The following is a 13,940-nucleotide window of genomic DNA, read 5'->3' as shown; positions in this document are numbered from 1 at the left end:
CAAGAAAGCTTGTATTTGATTAACCCTGTGAGCTGAAGTAATTGCAACAAGAAATACCGTCTTGAGTGTCAAAGTATTTAATGTTCGCTACCTCCAAAGGATCAAAAATGGGGGATTAGTAAGCCCTGAAAGAACCAAGTTCAAGTCCCAAGGAGCAACTAGTGGTCTTATTCTAGGTCTAAGTCTTTCTGCACCTTTCATGAATCGTATGATCCACGGGTTAGAGGCCAACCTTTCGTCCAAAGAATCGCTCAAGGCCGAAATAACCCTTTGTTAAATCCTTCTTGTAAAAAATCTAAAATTGAGGGAATGTTGCCCACTTTAACTGAAGGATTCTCAGAGCACCAAGAAATGTATTTTTTCCAGATTTTCTGGTAGATCCTACTAGTCACTTTTCTTGCTGGCTAACATGGTGTTGACTACAGAGTCAGATAGGCCCTTAGATTTTAAAATTAACCTCTCAGAATCCAGGCTGACGGGTGTAACATTTCTGCTTTGGGATGGAAAATCGGGCCTTGCGTTAGAAGGTCCTGGGACCACGGTAGAACCCAGGTTTTTTCATTAGTCATTTTTATAAGAAGCAGATGCCAAGACCTCCTCAGCCAGTTTGGTACCATCAGAATTACATTCGCTCTCTCCTCTCTTATTTTTCTTAGGACTCTCGGAATTAGAGGCAGTGGTGGGAAGCAATAAGCTAAAAGAAAATTCTACCGGATCGCAAGAGCGTCTGTTCCTGCACTCTTTTTGTCCCTTGGATCCAGGGAGAAGTAAATTGGCAACTTCCAATTGTTTTTGTTTGCAAGTAAATCTATTTGTGGAGGACCCCATCTCTGGACAAGAGAGTTGAATATCTCCTTTTTTAGACTCCACTCTCCTGGATCCAATTTTTTGCAACTTAGAAAATCTGCCCTGGTATTTTGTGTCCCTTTTAGAAAAACCGCTGACAGAGAGATAACATTCTTTTCTGCCCAGAAAAAAATCCAGGTGGTTAGGGAGTGTAAGATTTTGCTTTTTGTTCCCCCCTGATGGTTTATGTTTTGTTGTCTGATCTGACCTGTAGGTTGGAACCCCTCAACTCCACCGAGAAATACGACAGAGCTTTCCAAACTGCTCGTAGCTCCCGGTAATTTGATGACTGTCTCCTCTGGGTCTGAGACCATTCCCCTTGGGCTGACATACTCCGTAGATGAGCCCCCCAACCCAAGAGACTGGCGTCGGTAGGGAGAATTAACAGATTCTTTACAACCCAAGGAACTCCTGTCTGTAAATTGGTGTCTTATTTCCCACCATTTTAGGGATGATAAGATATCCTCTGGGATTAGAATTAGCTTGTCCAGGGGTGTGAAAAAAAGAAAAAAACAAACACTACTTGTCGAAGGTATAAAGCGGGGGCTCGATCTACTTGTCCTGATACAAAAATTTTTTTAAAATCAAAACTATATATTTCAATGCACCGCCACGCTTCCTTATGCAGGGAGGTGGCTGGCTTGCGTTCCAGTCTTTGTGGTGTTAAATGGCTAAGTTTAGTCCTCGTTCACACCAGATGATTCTGTCCAGAATGCACTACATCGCGGCCGGCTCACTATGTTGTGGGGCAGGAGGTGGCGTGACGATCCATTGAAGTGAATGTGACCGTAGCCACAGCCGCAGGCGATCGGATGCACGGGATTGCAAGGCACAATTATGCCTGAGGTCCGGTCAAAATGCTGCTTGCAGCATTTTGTTTGGACTGGACCTCAGGCATAATGTGCCTTGCGATCCTCTGCAGCCGATCGCTCTGCCACTGCTCCTCCCCCTGAGCCGGAGACGTGACAGAACCTTTCATTGCTCCACCTCTCCAGCTCTGTCATTTCTTCTTCCCCCCCGCTGTCACTACATCACATCACATCACGCCCCCCCCCCCCCCCCCCCCGCCCCCCCACTGCTCTACACCCACTGCTCGGTCACGGCTAGTGTTGAGCGAACCCGGTTCAAAGTTCGGGTTCGATGAAGTTAAAATAACCATCGGATTGGAGAAAACTCCTATCCGATGGTATATTCTAAACCAGAGGCGTTCTCATGGTGATGGGGACGCACCTCTGACAGGGTGCTGCCATCCACGGCACCTGAGGGGTTAATTGCGCGGACAGCAGATCCCTGTCAGAGGTCGGGTGCCGGGAATGTTTCTACAATGTTTGCATTGGTGGGCAGTGCGCCCTGCCCCCCGTATTAAAATCATTGGTGGGCAGTGCGCCCTCCCCAGTATTAAAAATCACTGTAATCAGTGTAATGCTGGGGCTCCGATTGGTTACCATGGCAGCCAGGACGCTACTGAAGTCCTATCTGCCATGGCCAGTTACTCTGCAGCATTGTACTTACATGCGCCGCCCGGCACTCCTTGTAACTCACAGGTCTGTGCGGCGCATTGCTCATTTTATCCAGAGCAGATCCCAAACTTTTCTTCTTTATTTCCATTGTAGCTCTGACAGCTTTTAACAATTCTTTAATATCTTCGGAGGAAAATAAATACGGTACTTTTTAAAACCGCTATCACTATCAGAATCACTAGTTTTTTTTCCCCTGGTCTGAAAAATCTTCAGAGGATGAGGATGAAAAAGAAAAAGAGGGTGATCCCTTCCTGGATCCATACTAAGTAGTAGATGGGTGACTGGAAGCTGGTGAAAAATCTGCCAAAGCGGAACTTAACTCCTGCCTTAATATGCCCTTCATTTCGTCTCTTAAAGAAGGTACTTCCTCTCTATGTAATCAGTACATTTTTTACATAGTTTTTTAGAGGATTCATCTGGAAGCCTAGCCACACACACACACACCACATCTAAGAGACTTAGATTTTTGCGCTGTTTTGGGATTTTTGCGCTGTTTTGGCTTTTACAGACACATCCTTGTCACTCTTATCATACAAAGGTAAGAGAGAAAAGGTGACATCCACCTTGACCAGCACGCGCCAGAACTTAAAGCCCATCACCGGAAGTAACAAAACCTCCGACGTCATCCGGACGGCGTTCAACCTGGCCAGCCCGATCAGGACCCCGGATGATGTCACCCGCCAGAGCCGAGATTCTCGGGCAGCCAAAAGAATCCGGAGTGTCCGGTTTCCGCAGCCCGCCCCCTCTACTGGCGCACATGTGGGGAAAATACAGACAGCGGCAGGCACATAGAGACTGAGCTTACTTGCCCAAGGTAAGTCCCCAAGCAACCGCAAATGCGGCTGCAGCTCCAGCTTTGTCCCCTCTTTATGGTTCCCGAACTGAGGCACAAGGACTCCTCCTGCTCCTCGGCCTGGCAGGGACAGGAAGACACTGAGGACGGCAAGGTTGAAGCTTCCTGTCCCTGCTTGGTAGGAGGAGGATAATCTCAAAGTAAGGTGCAGTCATGGAGGGGAGGGGAAAAATAACAACGGTACTATTACATTCATGTATAGGTGTGCGATAGGACAATGTAAGCACTGTATATGGCCATATAGAGGTGACGGACTCCTTTTAATTGCAAGGAGGGTAGACCCAAGCCACTGTGTGCACCCTTGCTCCTCCTGCTTCCTCTGCCAGACCCTCCCTGAAACAATGGATTGTTAAGTGAAAGGCATCATTACATTCAGTTGAGCTAGCTTTACAAGGCATTGTGTCGGTTTAAAGGGGTGTCTCAGTTTAGCTAATGGCGTTTATCATGTAGAGAAAGTTACTACAAGGCACTTATTAATGTATTGCGATTGTCCATATTGCCTCCTTTGCTGGCTGGCGTCATTTTTCCCCATCATATTATACACTGTTCGTGTCCAGGGGTTAGGAACACCCTGTAATCCAGCAGCGGTGGACGAGCTTGCAGACTATAGGAAAAGGCACCGGCCTATTTGGTGTCCCGGACCGTGGAAGCGCACAAAGACACGAATGCGCAGCAGCTCCTGTCCCGGTCACCTCATATCCATGCTGCAGCCATGGTCGTAACCGCTGGATATGAGCAGTGTATAATAGAAAAATGAATCCAGCCAGCAAAGGAGGCAATATGGACAATTACAATACATTAGTAAGTGCCTTGTATTAAACTTTCTATACGTGATAAATGCCACTTGCTGAAGTGAGAGAAACCCTTTATGGTCTGTGCTCACTTTCATTACTATTCTTGGTTACAAAAAGGTCGCTGCTAGGCAGCAGTACACCCAAAATCAAGGAAGCCGCCAGCCGCTGCCCAGCTCACCTATTACATTAGCTGTAAACCATTACACATTGCTGTATTTTACAAATGTTACAACTGTCCAGACACCGGCTGTAATGCAGCATGGATCTTGAGCTGCTCTGTACATGACATTTTAGCAGAGCATCACAAGAAAATTTAACACAAATCATCTTTTAAATTGTAAAATGAGGTCTGTGAGACGGCCACATTTCCTGCACCAAACGCAGAAGTAGTGAGCCGAACTCGCCGCATCACAGTGATCCATGATGCTGTGCGTTCCAGGCAAATCACCTAGTCAAGTGATGCTCTCAGTACAGTACAGTAGACCTGCAGTTGCGCTGCAACTCAGAGCATCATAGATCCCTTTGAGCTGCAGAGATCATAGGGCAAAATGAACAGTCTAAGGGCTCATGCACGGGACCGCGCCATGTTTTGCGGTCTGCAAATTGCGGATCCGCAAAACACTGATGCCACCCGTGTGCGTTCCACAATTTATGGAACTGAACAGGCGGCCATAATAGAAATGCCTATTCTTGTCCACAAAACAAACAAGAATAGGACACCTTTTATTAATGTTTTTTGTGGGGCCATGGAATGGAGTGCTGTCTGAATCTTTTGCGGCCCCAATAAAGTGAATGGGTCTGCAACAAAGCCGCAGAAAATGCGTCTCGGATGCAGACCCATACAACGTTAGTGTGCATGAGCCCTGACAGTGAATAAGGTGAGGTCATTGGCATCTTTAGAATCATCTGCTCGTCAAGTGTAATGTCTGGTGGTGGGTGACTGGCATCAAATATAATGAACCTTCTCTTCAAATATATATCTCTGCAGAGGATTTGGAGCTTTGTTTCTGAAAAGCAGAACTCCAACTGCTGTAAAGATATATTAAGAAGAGAATCATTACTAAATTTTGGACTTTGAGTCAGGTGCATAAAATAGCTATAGGTAGAGTGTTATATCCTAGAAAGTTAATCACCCTACATTGGATACAGACAGCGCCGCCAACCCTAGGCGAATTCTTAAGTACTGTTGACACGATGTTAAGCTATGAGCGGATGGTGTACCAGAAGCATGGATGCCCAGCAAAATTTGAAAAATTATGGGAACCGTGGCTGTCGTTTCGACGTCTGAATAGAAATATCTAATAGTGTGCCTTTGTATTGTGCAGGTTAGGGTGGGGTTGGGTTGAAATTTGATTATTACACATGGTTTGGTATCCAGTTTATCAGCCTTATGGATAATATGTCTCTATGTCATCTTTGTGATATGTAAAAATGTGTATTTACATTGTAAAATGTTCAATAAAAAAAGATCTGATTAAAAAAAAAAAAACATTTTGGACTTTGTAAGATTAAGAAAATTTCAACAAAATGTTGTTGAAGCCAAGTGACGGATGGTGACACCCGAAAAACAGGAGTGGTCACTCTTGGACCAGTCAGCACAATGGCAGATTAATGTACTTGGTGTCCACTTACGGTGCTCGGTCGTGGTTCATGCCATTGTGTCTCTGTGAGCTTATTGGAGGTAGGATAGATTTACTGTTAATTTCTAGGCCTCTTCGCAACGCCTCACGGATCTGTTCCGTATCTGAAATGAACACAAGAAGAGACTTACAGACTAGCAGCAAATGTTATCTACAATAGTTAGAATTACTTGTAAAATATGTCCTAATTTTACTTGAGTTTACCACATTTCCATACAAACCTTTGCCAGATAACTTCCGTGGTTGGGTTCCTATACAAATACTTCTGCTGTCGTCCTCATCCTCTGGCGGGCGACTTAAATCGTCCCATGCACATTTGGCACTGACACCACTGAGGTTTGAGCCTTCAGTCTCAATTCCTTTATCAACTCTCTCCTGCTTAAAAATGAATGTGAGGGGGAAAAAAAAAACAAAAAACAAAAAAAAAACACCTTTATAAGAACATCCAGTGAAGCAAGCACCGCTATAAGAGGTCCACCAGAGGCTTTTCTTATAATGTCCCTGTAATTTCAGTAACCTTTGGATATGTCATAGGGACTTATCAAAAGTTTAGATTGGTGAAGGTTTAAGCGCTCAGACCGCCACCAATCTCTAGAATGAGGGGAGAGAAACGCTCACTTAGGCCTCGCTCACATCCATGGCAGCAGATTCGGCATGCTGTTGCAGGCATTGCTGGATTTTATAATTCACCACTGGATCTCCATTGACTGTAATGAAGTCCAGTGGTGATCAGACCGCTTTATGGCACAACTTCCAGGTTTTGGCCTGACAAAAAACCATTGCATGCAATGGTTTTTGGTCCGGCCGACATTTGTGCCGTATCAGCTTGCCAGAGATGTGAACTTCGCATTAGGAGTGCGTTCTCTCTCCTTGCTGCAGGACAGAAAGCAAGACAGATTCAACTGAAAGTCTATGGGCCCGTTTTGCTCATCAAGGAGATAAAGTGCGCTGAGACAAAGCTGCTCTCACTTTGTTCTAGAGATCCACGGGGGTCTCAGCGCTCAGACCCCCACCAAAAGATTACTGAAAGTACTGGGACACTTTAAAAGTGCATTGTAACAAAGACATTATAATAGGCCAACATTAAGTAGTATGGATTTATCGTAAATGCCTGTCAAGACAGCAGAAGACTTAACCTTGTCATTGTCCCCCTATGCGGACCCAGCAAACAGAGAAATCTCTCCAGCAGGGACTGAGGTGGGCACAGGCTGCAGTTGTAAGTAATTAGGCCTGCATTTTTCTAGCATTCACATATATATATTTTTTTAAATAATCTTTTTATTGTAATTTTCAGTTACAGTATTCACATTTTTTAGATAACACACAGGCACGATAATTCTGCCCCTTTAATGCCCAAAGTCTTTCTGGTTAGTCACATGGGTATGTGTATGCCACCTTAAGAGGGCAACGTGAATAATGGTAGGTGGTGAATTTGGTTAGCACCTTTCAGCAAGTGGCATTTATTATGTAGAGAAAGATAAAGAGGACCTTTCACCGTTTTTTTTTGTTAAACTAAGTACCTTTACAAGCAGAGTACGCTATAACTTTTTTTTTTTTTTTATCACACCCTGTATGCTAATAGATGGCATCGGTACAGGGAGGAGGAGACGCCAGCGCTTCCACTGTTTGAATCAAGGGGTTAAAGGGTAACCGTCATATTTTTTTTATTTGCCAATTTATTAGAGCTAGGCATGTATACCAGAGTGAGTCTGTTAATGATTGTCAAAAGATCTGTAATTACCTTATAATAACAGCTTTCATTAATGTCCTCTGTCCCTTTCCACTGGTCCCTTAAAAGACAGTTGCTATGGCTTGTCTGTCTCTTGCTAAGAAGACAGGAAGATGGAGGGGCGGGCCTTCACACTGCATGCCTGCATTAGGCTTCAGAGTCAGGAGGCGTGTCTCTCAGTAATCCAATCTGATTGGCTCGCAGGGAGCTGCTGGATACAGCAAGTGTGTATGGGAAGTGAGGGAAAGCAGTTTTGGCCTCAGACAACTGGCAGAGGAGCCATCTTGAGAAGGTCCTCATATTGTAAATGTTTAAAAAGCCGTAACTAAGGGAAAAACTCAGTGGTATGTGAAGAAACTAAAGATTGCTTTATGCATAATGCTGCTGCAGCAGTAACATATGCTAAAATTGATTTTTTTGATGAAAACATGACAGTTACCCTTTAAGATCACAGCTGCAGCGCACATATGAAGTGGCTCGGATGGGATCTGCTGCGCATTCATGCTTATGTGCGCTCCCACGGTCCCAGTCACCAAAAAGGCCAACCACCGCTGCTGGCTTTCAGGGTGGTCGTAATTCCTGGATACGAGCAGAGTATAATGTGATGGAAAAATGAATCAAGCCAGCAAAGGAAGCAATATGGACAATCACAATACAATAGTAAGTGCCTTGTCACTTTCTCTACATGATAAATGCCACTTTCTGAAGTGAGACAACCCCTTTATGGTCTGTGCTCAGTTTCACTTCTATTCTTGGTTACAAGAAGGTCGCTGCTAGGCAGCAGTACACACAAATCAAGGAAGCTGCCAGCCGCTGCCCAGCTCACTGATTACATTATGCAATGTGCTGTAACCGTAAGACTTTATTCATACTTTCATTATCCTGCCTCCTGACCTGTGAGGTATTTTACCCCAGCAGCCGGATGCTGTACAGTAGTGGTATAGCTTGCTGCATTTCCTTCAAACAGCAGCATATCCTATGTACTCAGCCTAATCTTGAGACTATTCCTATAATACTCATGCAAGCTACTCCCCTTTTTTTGGCTGGCTAGGCAATGTGGATTTCATTCAAACTAGATATGCCAATTCACATCACAGTCTAGATGCAGTCACATTATAAAACATGTGAATACTTTTGTAACTGCGTGTAATTAAAATTTAGTAAAGCAACCGAGTTATTCACTGCAATTTATCTGTATAGCTCCACCTGTTTGTTCTTTTCCTTATCTCTGTCCAACTCACCGAAGTGGACGCACGTGCTCAGTTCCATCCTTCAACTGCCACCAGCTATATCCTCTGTTAGGCCACTTTCAGACGAGCGAGTTCCACACTCTGGACTCGCAGCGCGAGCATAAGACAGCTCCCGCCCTGAACTCCCACCACTGCCGGGGTCGCATAGCATTATATTGATTTATGAAGCTATGTAACCCTTACAGTTCTGGAATGTATTGTATTGCAGTGACAGCATTATGTCAGTGCTATCCAATACATTCCAGAACTGGAAGGGTTACATAGCATCATAAATCAATATAATGCTATGCGACCCCGGCAGTGCTGGGAGGACAGGACGGGAGCTGCTGCGTACTTACACTGCGAGTGATGCGTGGAACTCTCTCGTCTGAAAGGGGCCGTAGAAGCTGCGAAAGAGGAAGAGAGCTGCAGGAGAAAGGAGCTGTCAGCTTTACAAATCTAAGAGCAATAAATGGGGAAGGATATCTCTGGATCCATGTGAGGTACAGGGCTGGTTCTAGCTTTGTTAGGAAGAGATTGTCATGGACTGTATAATGTCTGATTTTCATTTTTTTATAACAATCATAGGATAACCCCTTTAAGATACTTATCAAGTCCCTATTCTGAGCCGCATCAGGTAAACATACTTGCAAATGAGGATCAATCTCAAAAATAGTCTCTCCTCTTCGCATGTCTGTGATCAGCCACGGTCCACCGGCCCTGAAGAGAGGAATATTTTACAGTTAACATCCTACAAGCAAATTAAAGATCAAAACCATTCTCTATGAGAAAACACATCACTAACCGGCACAGTAGGAGTACAAGAAGGTATAAAGTATTGTAGGTGCTACCCACATACTAAATTTACATCATCCGAGCAAATAAACCCACCAACTACTTACACTGGCACGGTGCGGAGAAGTTCTAGTATTCCCTGTCCGTTCCACTGCTGAGCCGCATGTAGCTCCTCAGTGCAAACACCAACTATCTAACAGAGAAACCAATGTACATGTTATCACGCTATACATGCGTTCTATGCATCTGATACAATGTGAACTATGAATGGGGGCGATTTATCAAAACTGGTGCAAAAGAAAAGTTAGTTAAAGAAAGCACCACGTTCTAGAGCAGGAGGAGCTGAGCAATATATAGTTTTGTAGGAAAAGATTCCATAAAACCTGCAATTTATACATTTATATATTTGCCGTCATCAGTGATTGATAGCATTGTGTGTATTAGTGGGTATACAGAGATAGCGGTCAGTCTTTCCCCGCAAAACTATTTATCACTCCGCTCAGCTCCTCCTGCTCTCTTACATGCTGCCTGCAGATTGCACTGCATTTTTTGGTGACCGGTCCTCTAAGTAGCTGCATAAGGCAACCAGTTAGGGCTCATGCATACGGGCGTTGCTGCAGGCCGCAAATTGCGGAGCCGGAAAACATTGATAGTGGCCGTGTGAACGTTCTGCTCTATATAGAACTGTCCTATCCTTGTCCGTTTAATGGACATGTTCTATTTTCTTGCGGAACGGCCATGCAGACACTGAATGCACACAGTCATTTCGTTGTTTTTTTTTGTGGCCCCTTTGAAGTGAAAGGTTCCACATACAGGCCACAAACAAGAAATGGAACAAACACAGGATAAAAAAAATAAAATAATAAATTATAAAAAGGTTTGCGTGCATGAGCCCTTAAGCTGCTGCTTTAATTTCCCAAACGGCCTCATGTAGAATGTGACTGGCTGCTATGGGCAACACCCGGAACCCCGGCCGATCAGCTGTTTGAAGAGACGGCAGCGCTTGTACGAGTGCGGTGTTCTCTTCACCGTAACATTGCAGCGGTGAGCAGATGTAATTACAGTTCCTCCGTCCCATTCACTTCTATAGGATGGCTCCTTCCTATTCAAGTGAATGGGACAGAGGACTTGCAATTCTGCCTGCTTGCCGCTGCAATGTCGACGGCGAGCAGGTAAGCGGTGAAGACAACACAGCACCCCTAGGAGCTCTGTGGTCTCTTTAAACAGCTGATCGGTGGGGGTGCCCAGAGTTGGGGGCCCCGCCGATCTGATATTGAGGACCTATCCTGAGGATAGGTCAGCAATATAACAAAAGCAGACAACCCCTTTAAGTTTTGCCAGGTGCTTTTTCTCTGAATTCATTCATGTTGTTTAAAGTGCTGCTATATATATCTGGTCGGGAGCCAAACTGCTTAGTGCCAGTCACTCAAGGCATCGCTAGTCAAGCCTCCAGGAGAAGATCTCGACGCCATTTCGAATCAATATGCCATCAATACGTACAGTGGGAAATTCAATGACAAACTCACCTGTAAAAAGGACACAATGCCAAATGGAGTCTGCACTGGGCGCATCTGAGGGTCTTCAGTTAGAAGCATGTGCTGAATTCGAGACTCGCTATTGTCTAGCGGGCTGTGCCACGATACATGATCTCCACTGCAGAAGGTGTTCTCTGAGGAGACAAGGCAATACATCTATCACTTCATGCTACACGGCGGTATTTCATTCATTTAGTTGGTCTTTGAGCTAGCAGCAGCACCATGAACAGACGGTATATGTATTATAAAGCGGGCCTGTCACCATTCCTGTGTGGTTACTTTGTTATTCCTCCGGGAAATGGACGAATAAACTGACTATTGGGGTGTTACTATTCGCCTTGCTAATGTCCCTACATTGTCTTAAAACTTGAGAAATACCAGAGAACGTAGAGCGTTCAGGAAGAGGTCACACTGACGAGGTAAATGCTAGTTTATTCATACATTTCCAGGAGGAATAGCAGAGTGATGGCACAACACAGTCCAGAGAACTGAATAGGTTTTTATTTTTATCCTTATTTCAATAAGCAACAGTAACGCTAGTCCTAGTGGTGCGTGTCACTTGGTATACAGCTGCTGCGCATAGTGCTACTGGAAGTGTTCTCCGGGATACTGACGGCCAATCTTTAAGATATGTCATGAATACTACATCAGAGGGGAGTTGACTCTTGGCGTCCCCTGCTGCCCAGCTTCTTGAAGGGGCTATGTATTTCTACACAGCAGAGGTGATGCAGAGTATCTAGGCTTCATCCCATTCAGAGGAATAGGACAAAGCGCCATATTCTGCACAGCATGCCAGTAGATAGCTTCATGTAGACAATGAAGAGATGCGCTGGACCCCCTTCATACCCTGATCATCATGGATGCCAAGAGATGCGCGCGCGTGCCCCCCCCCATTCCACCAACCTAATATTGATAGCCTGTCCCAGGGATAAGCCATCAATGTCTTGAACCCTGAAAACCCCTTTAATAGTCAGACGAACCAAGGGAATTGAGTGACCGCCTATGGGGTTTTGGCCAGAAAATATGCCTGCCTTCACAATGGGTCCGTGATCGTCCGCACCGCAAAAAAGTAGTGCATGCACAACTTATTTTGGCGGTGCAGAAGCATGGAGAAAGACACCTCGGAAGCACTCTAGTACTTCCATGGGGTTCTGTGCCTCCGTTCCACACCGGACCTCCCAGATTGCGGACCCATTCAAGTGAATAGGTCCACACCTATGATACGGTGCAAAAACTGCCGGGGCCCGTATATTGCGGACGCTCAGTATTGGCCCGGGACGCGGTGGTGTGCATGAAGCCTTACATTGACAAGAGCAGAAAAAACAACTTAAAAAATTCTCCTCATGATAAATCTGCCCCATGTGGTCCAAAACCCTAGCATCTCCATGTATACACTCATTTACTACAGAAACAAAAGACAGAGTTAGGCCTCATGCGTACGGCCGTAGAAAGTCTGTGCCTGTATTGCTGCCCGCAAACAGCGGATGTGGACCCATTCAAAATCCGGGAGATACGGTGCGGTACGAAAATCGGAAGCACTACGGAGTGCTTCTGTGGGTTTTGTGTCAGTGCCTCCCCTTATCATTGTGGGTGACTATAACGTGACTTTAGACCCCTTGAGAGACAGATTACATCCTCAGGCATCACATAATAGGTCCCTTTTGCATTGGGCAGAGGCACATGGGCTAATAGAGATCTGGCGCCATCTCCACCCTGATCCTGCCCAGTTCTCATGTTATGTCTAGTATAGACTAAGCCTTCGTCAGTAGGGATCTGCTACCTTATATTAGAACCAGTGAATACTTACCTAGATGGTGGCGTTTGAATCCAGTGTGGCTAGATGTTCTCCCAGTGGCACCAGGGTTTGGAACACTATTGGGCGCAGAATGAAGGGTCTTTGAACCCTCTACTAGAATGGGATGCCTTTAAGTCTGTGATGAGGGGTGTATTAATCCACGCGATAGCGACGCACAGGAAAGCGCCAAGTTGGAGGAGGCAGTCTCTAGCAGGGAGCAGGAGTATCTGCGGGATCCAAGTAATGGGAAACAAGGGGATTGGCTGGGAGCACAGCGATTGTTTTGTCTACATCGGACTATACCCAGAAAAAGCTGTTGGCTCAGTGGCAAACGGTCTTCTCAGATGGGGATAAAAATGGTAGAGCATTGGCCTACATGGCTCGCCCAGAATCTCCCCATACAGTGGTTGCTGGGGTGAACTAGTGGTTGAACCACGAGATGCAGGTCGTCAATTTTCTTCCCATTATTCTAACTTATAGGCTACTAAAACTACATGTACTCCGGCAACCATAACCCGTTATTTAGCTGGGATCCCACTTCCCGCACTTGGACGAGAAGATGGGGAGGCCTTAGCGGCACAGATTACGGTAGGCAGAAATTGAGCCGGCTATTAAATCTTTAATGGTGTGAAAGGCTCCTGGTCCGGATGGCTTCCCGGCTGAATAGTACAAACTTCACTCTAACACTGCCCCAGACTCCGGAAGCTCCATGAACACGCTTGGGAGCATGGTTCTTTACCTCCTCCTTTTTCAGAGGCGACCATTGTGGTCATACATAAGCCAGGGAAGCCTCTGGACCAGTGCAGCTCCTACAGACCCATTTCGCTCCTAAATCTAGATGTAAAAATTCTAGCTAAGGTACTGGCACTGCGGCCGAGGGAAGGGATCCTCTCTGTGGTGGGGGTGGGTCAGTCGGGGTTCATGCCGGGGAAAATGACGGACATAAACCCTAGACATCCATTTACCAACCTCCAGGTTCAGCATGATAATAAAGGGGGGGGGGGGGGGGGGGGGGGGTTTAGTGTCACTAGATAATGAAAAAGCATTCGACTCAGTAGAATGGAACTTTAGGTGGGCCACACTTGAACGGATGTGCTTCCCCCGCTATTTCCTCCTCTGTTTGCAAATACTTTATAGGTCCCCAACAGCTAGGGTTAAAGTAAATGGACATACAGTTGTGTTCAAAATAATAGCAGTCAGACAT

The 13,940-nt window shown here is 45.5% G+C and overlaps 1 protein-coding gene across 2 annotated transcripts in view; it reads right to left on the bottom strand.

The window, feature by feature from the left end:
• Positions 1-13,940, bottom strand: part of SUFU (SUFU negative regulator of hedgehog signaling) — a 46,855-nt gene that overhangs the window by 10,702 nt on the left and 22,213 nt on the right. The window contains exons 4-8 of one of the 2 annotated variants that reach the window (XM_040434999.1): positions 10,933-11,075; positions 9,514-9,599; positions 9,259-9,331; positions 5,875-6,031; positions 5,646-5,757 (exon numbers count right to left, since the gene is read on the bottom strand). In XM_040434999.1, the coding sequence (XP_040290933.1) occupies positions 5,646-5,757; positions 5,875-6,031; positions 9,259-9,331; positions 9,514-9,599; positions 10,933-11,075 (571 nt within the window). The remainder of the gene's footprint in view (positions 1-5,645; positions 5,758-5,874; positions 6,032-9,258; positions 9,332-9,513; positions 9,600-10,932; positions 11,076-13,940) is intronic. The other variant, XM_040435000.1, reaches the window with a different exon arrangement.

Source organism: Bufo bufo, chromosome 6 (genome assembly GCF_905171765.1).
Source record: "Bufo bufo chromosome 6, aBufBuf1.1, whole genome shotgun sequence".
Taxonomy (NCBI): domain Eukaryota; kingdom Metazoa; phylum Chordata; class Amphibia; order Anura; family Bufonidae; genus Bufo; species Bufo bufo.
Note: the sequence above shows the minus strand (reverse complement) of the source record. Positions and strands in the feature narration are given on the sequence as shown.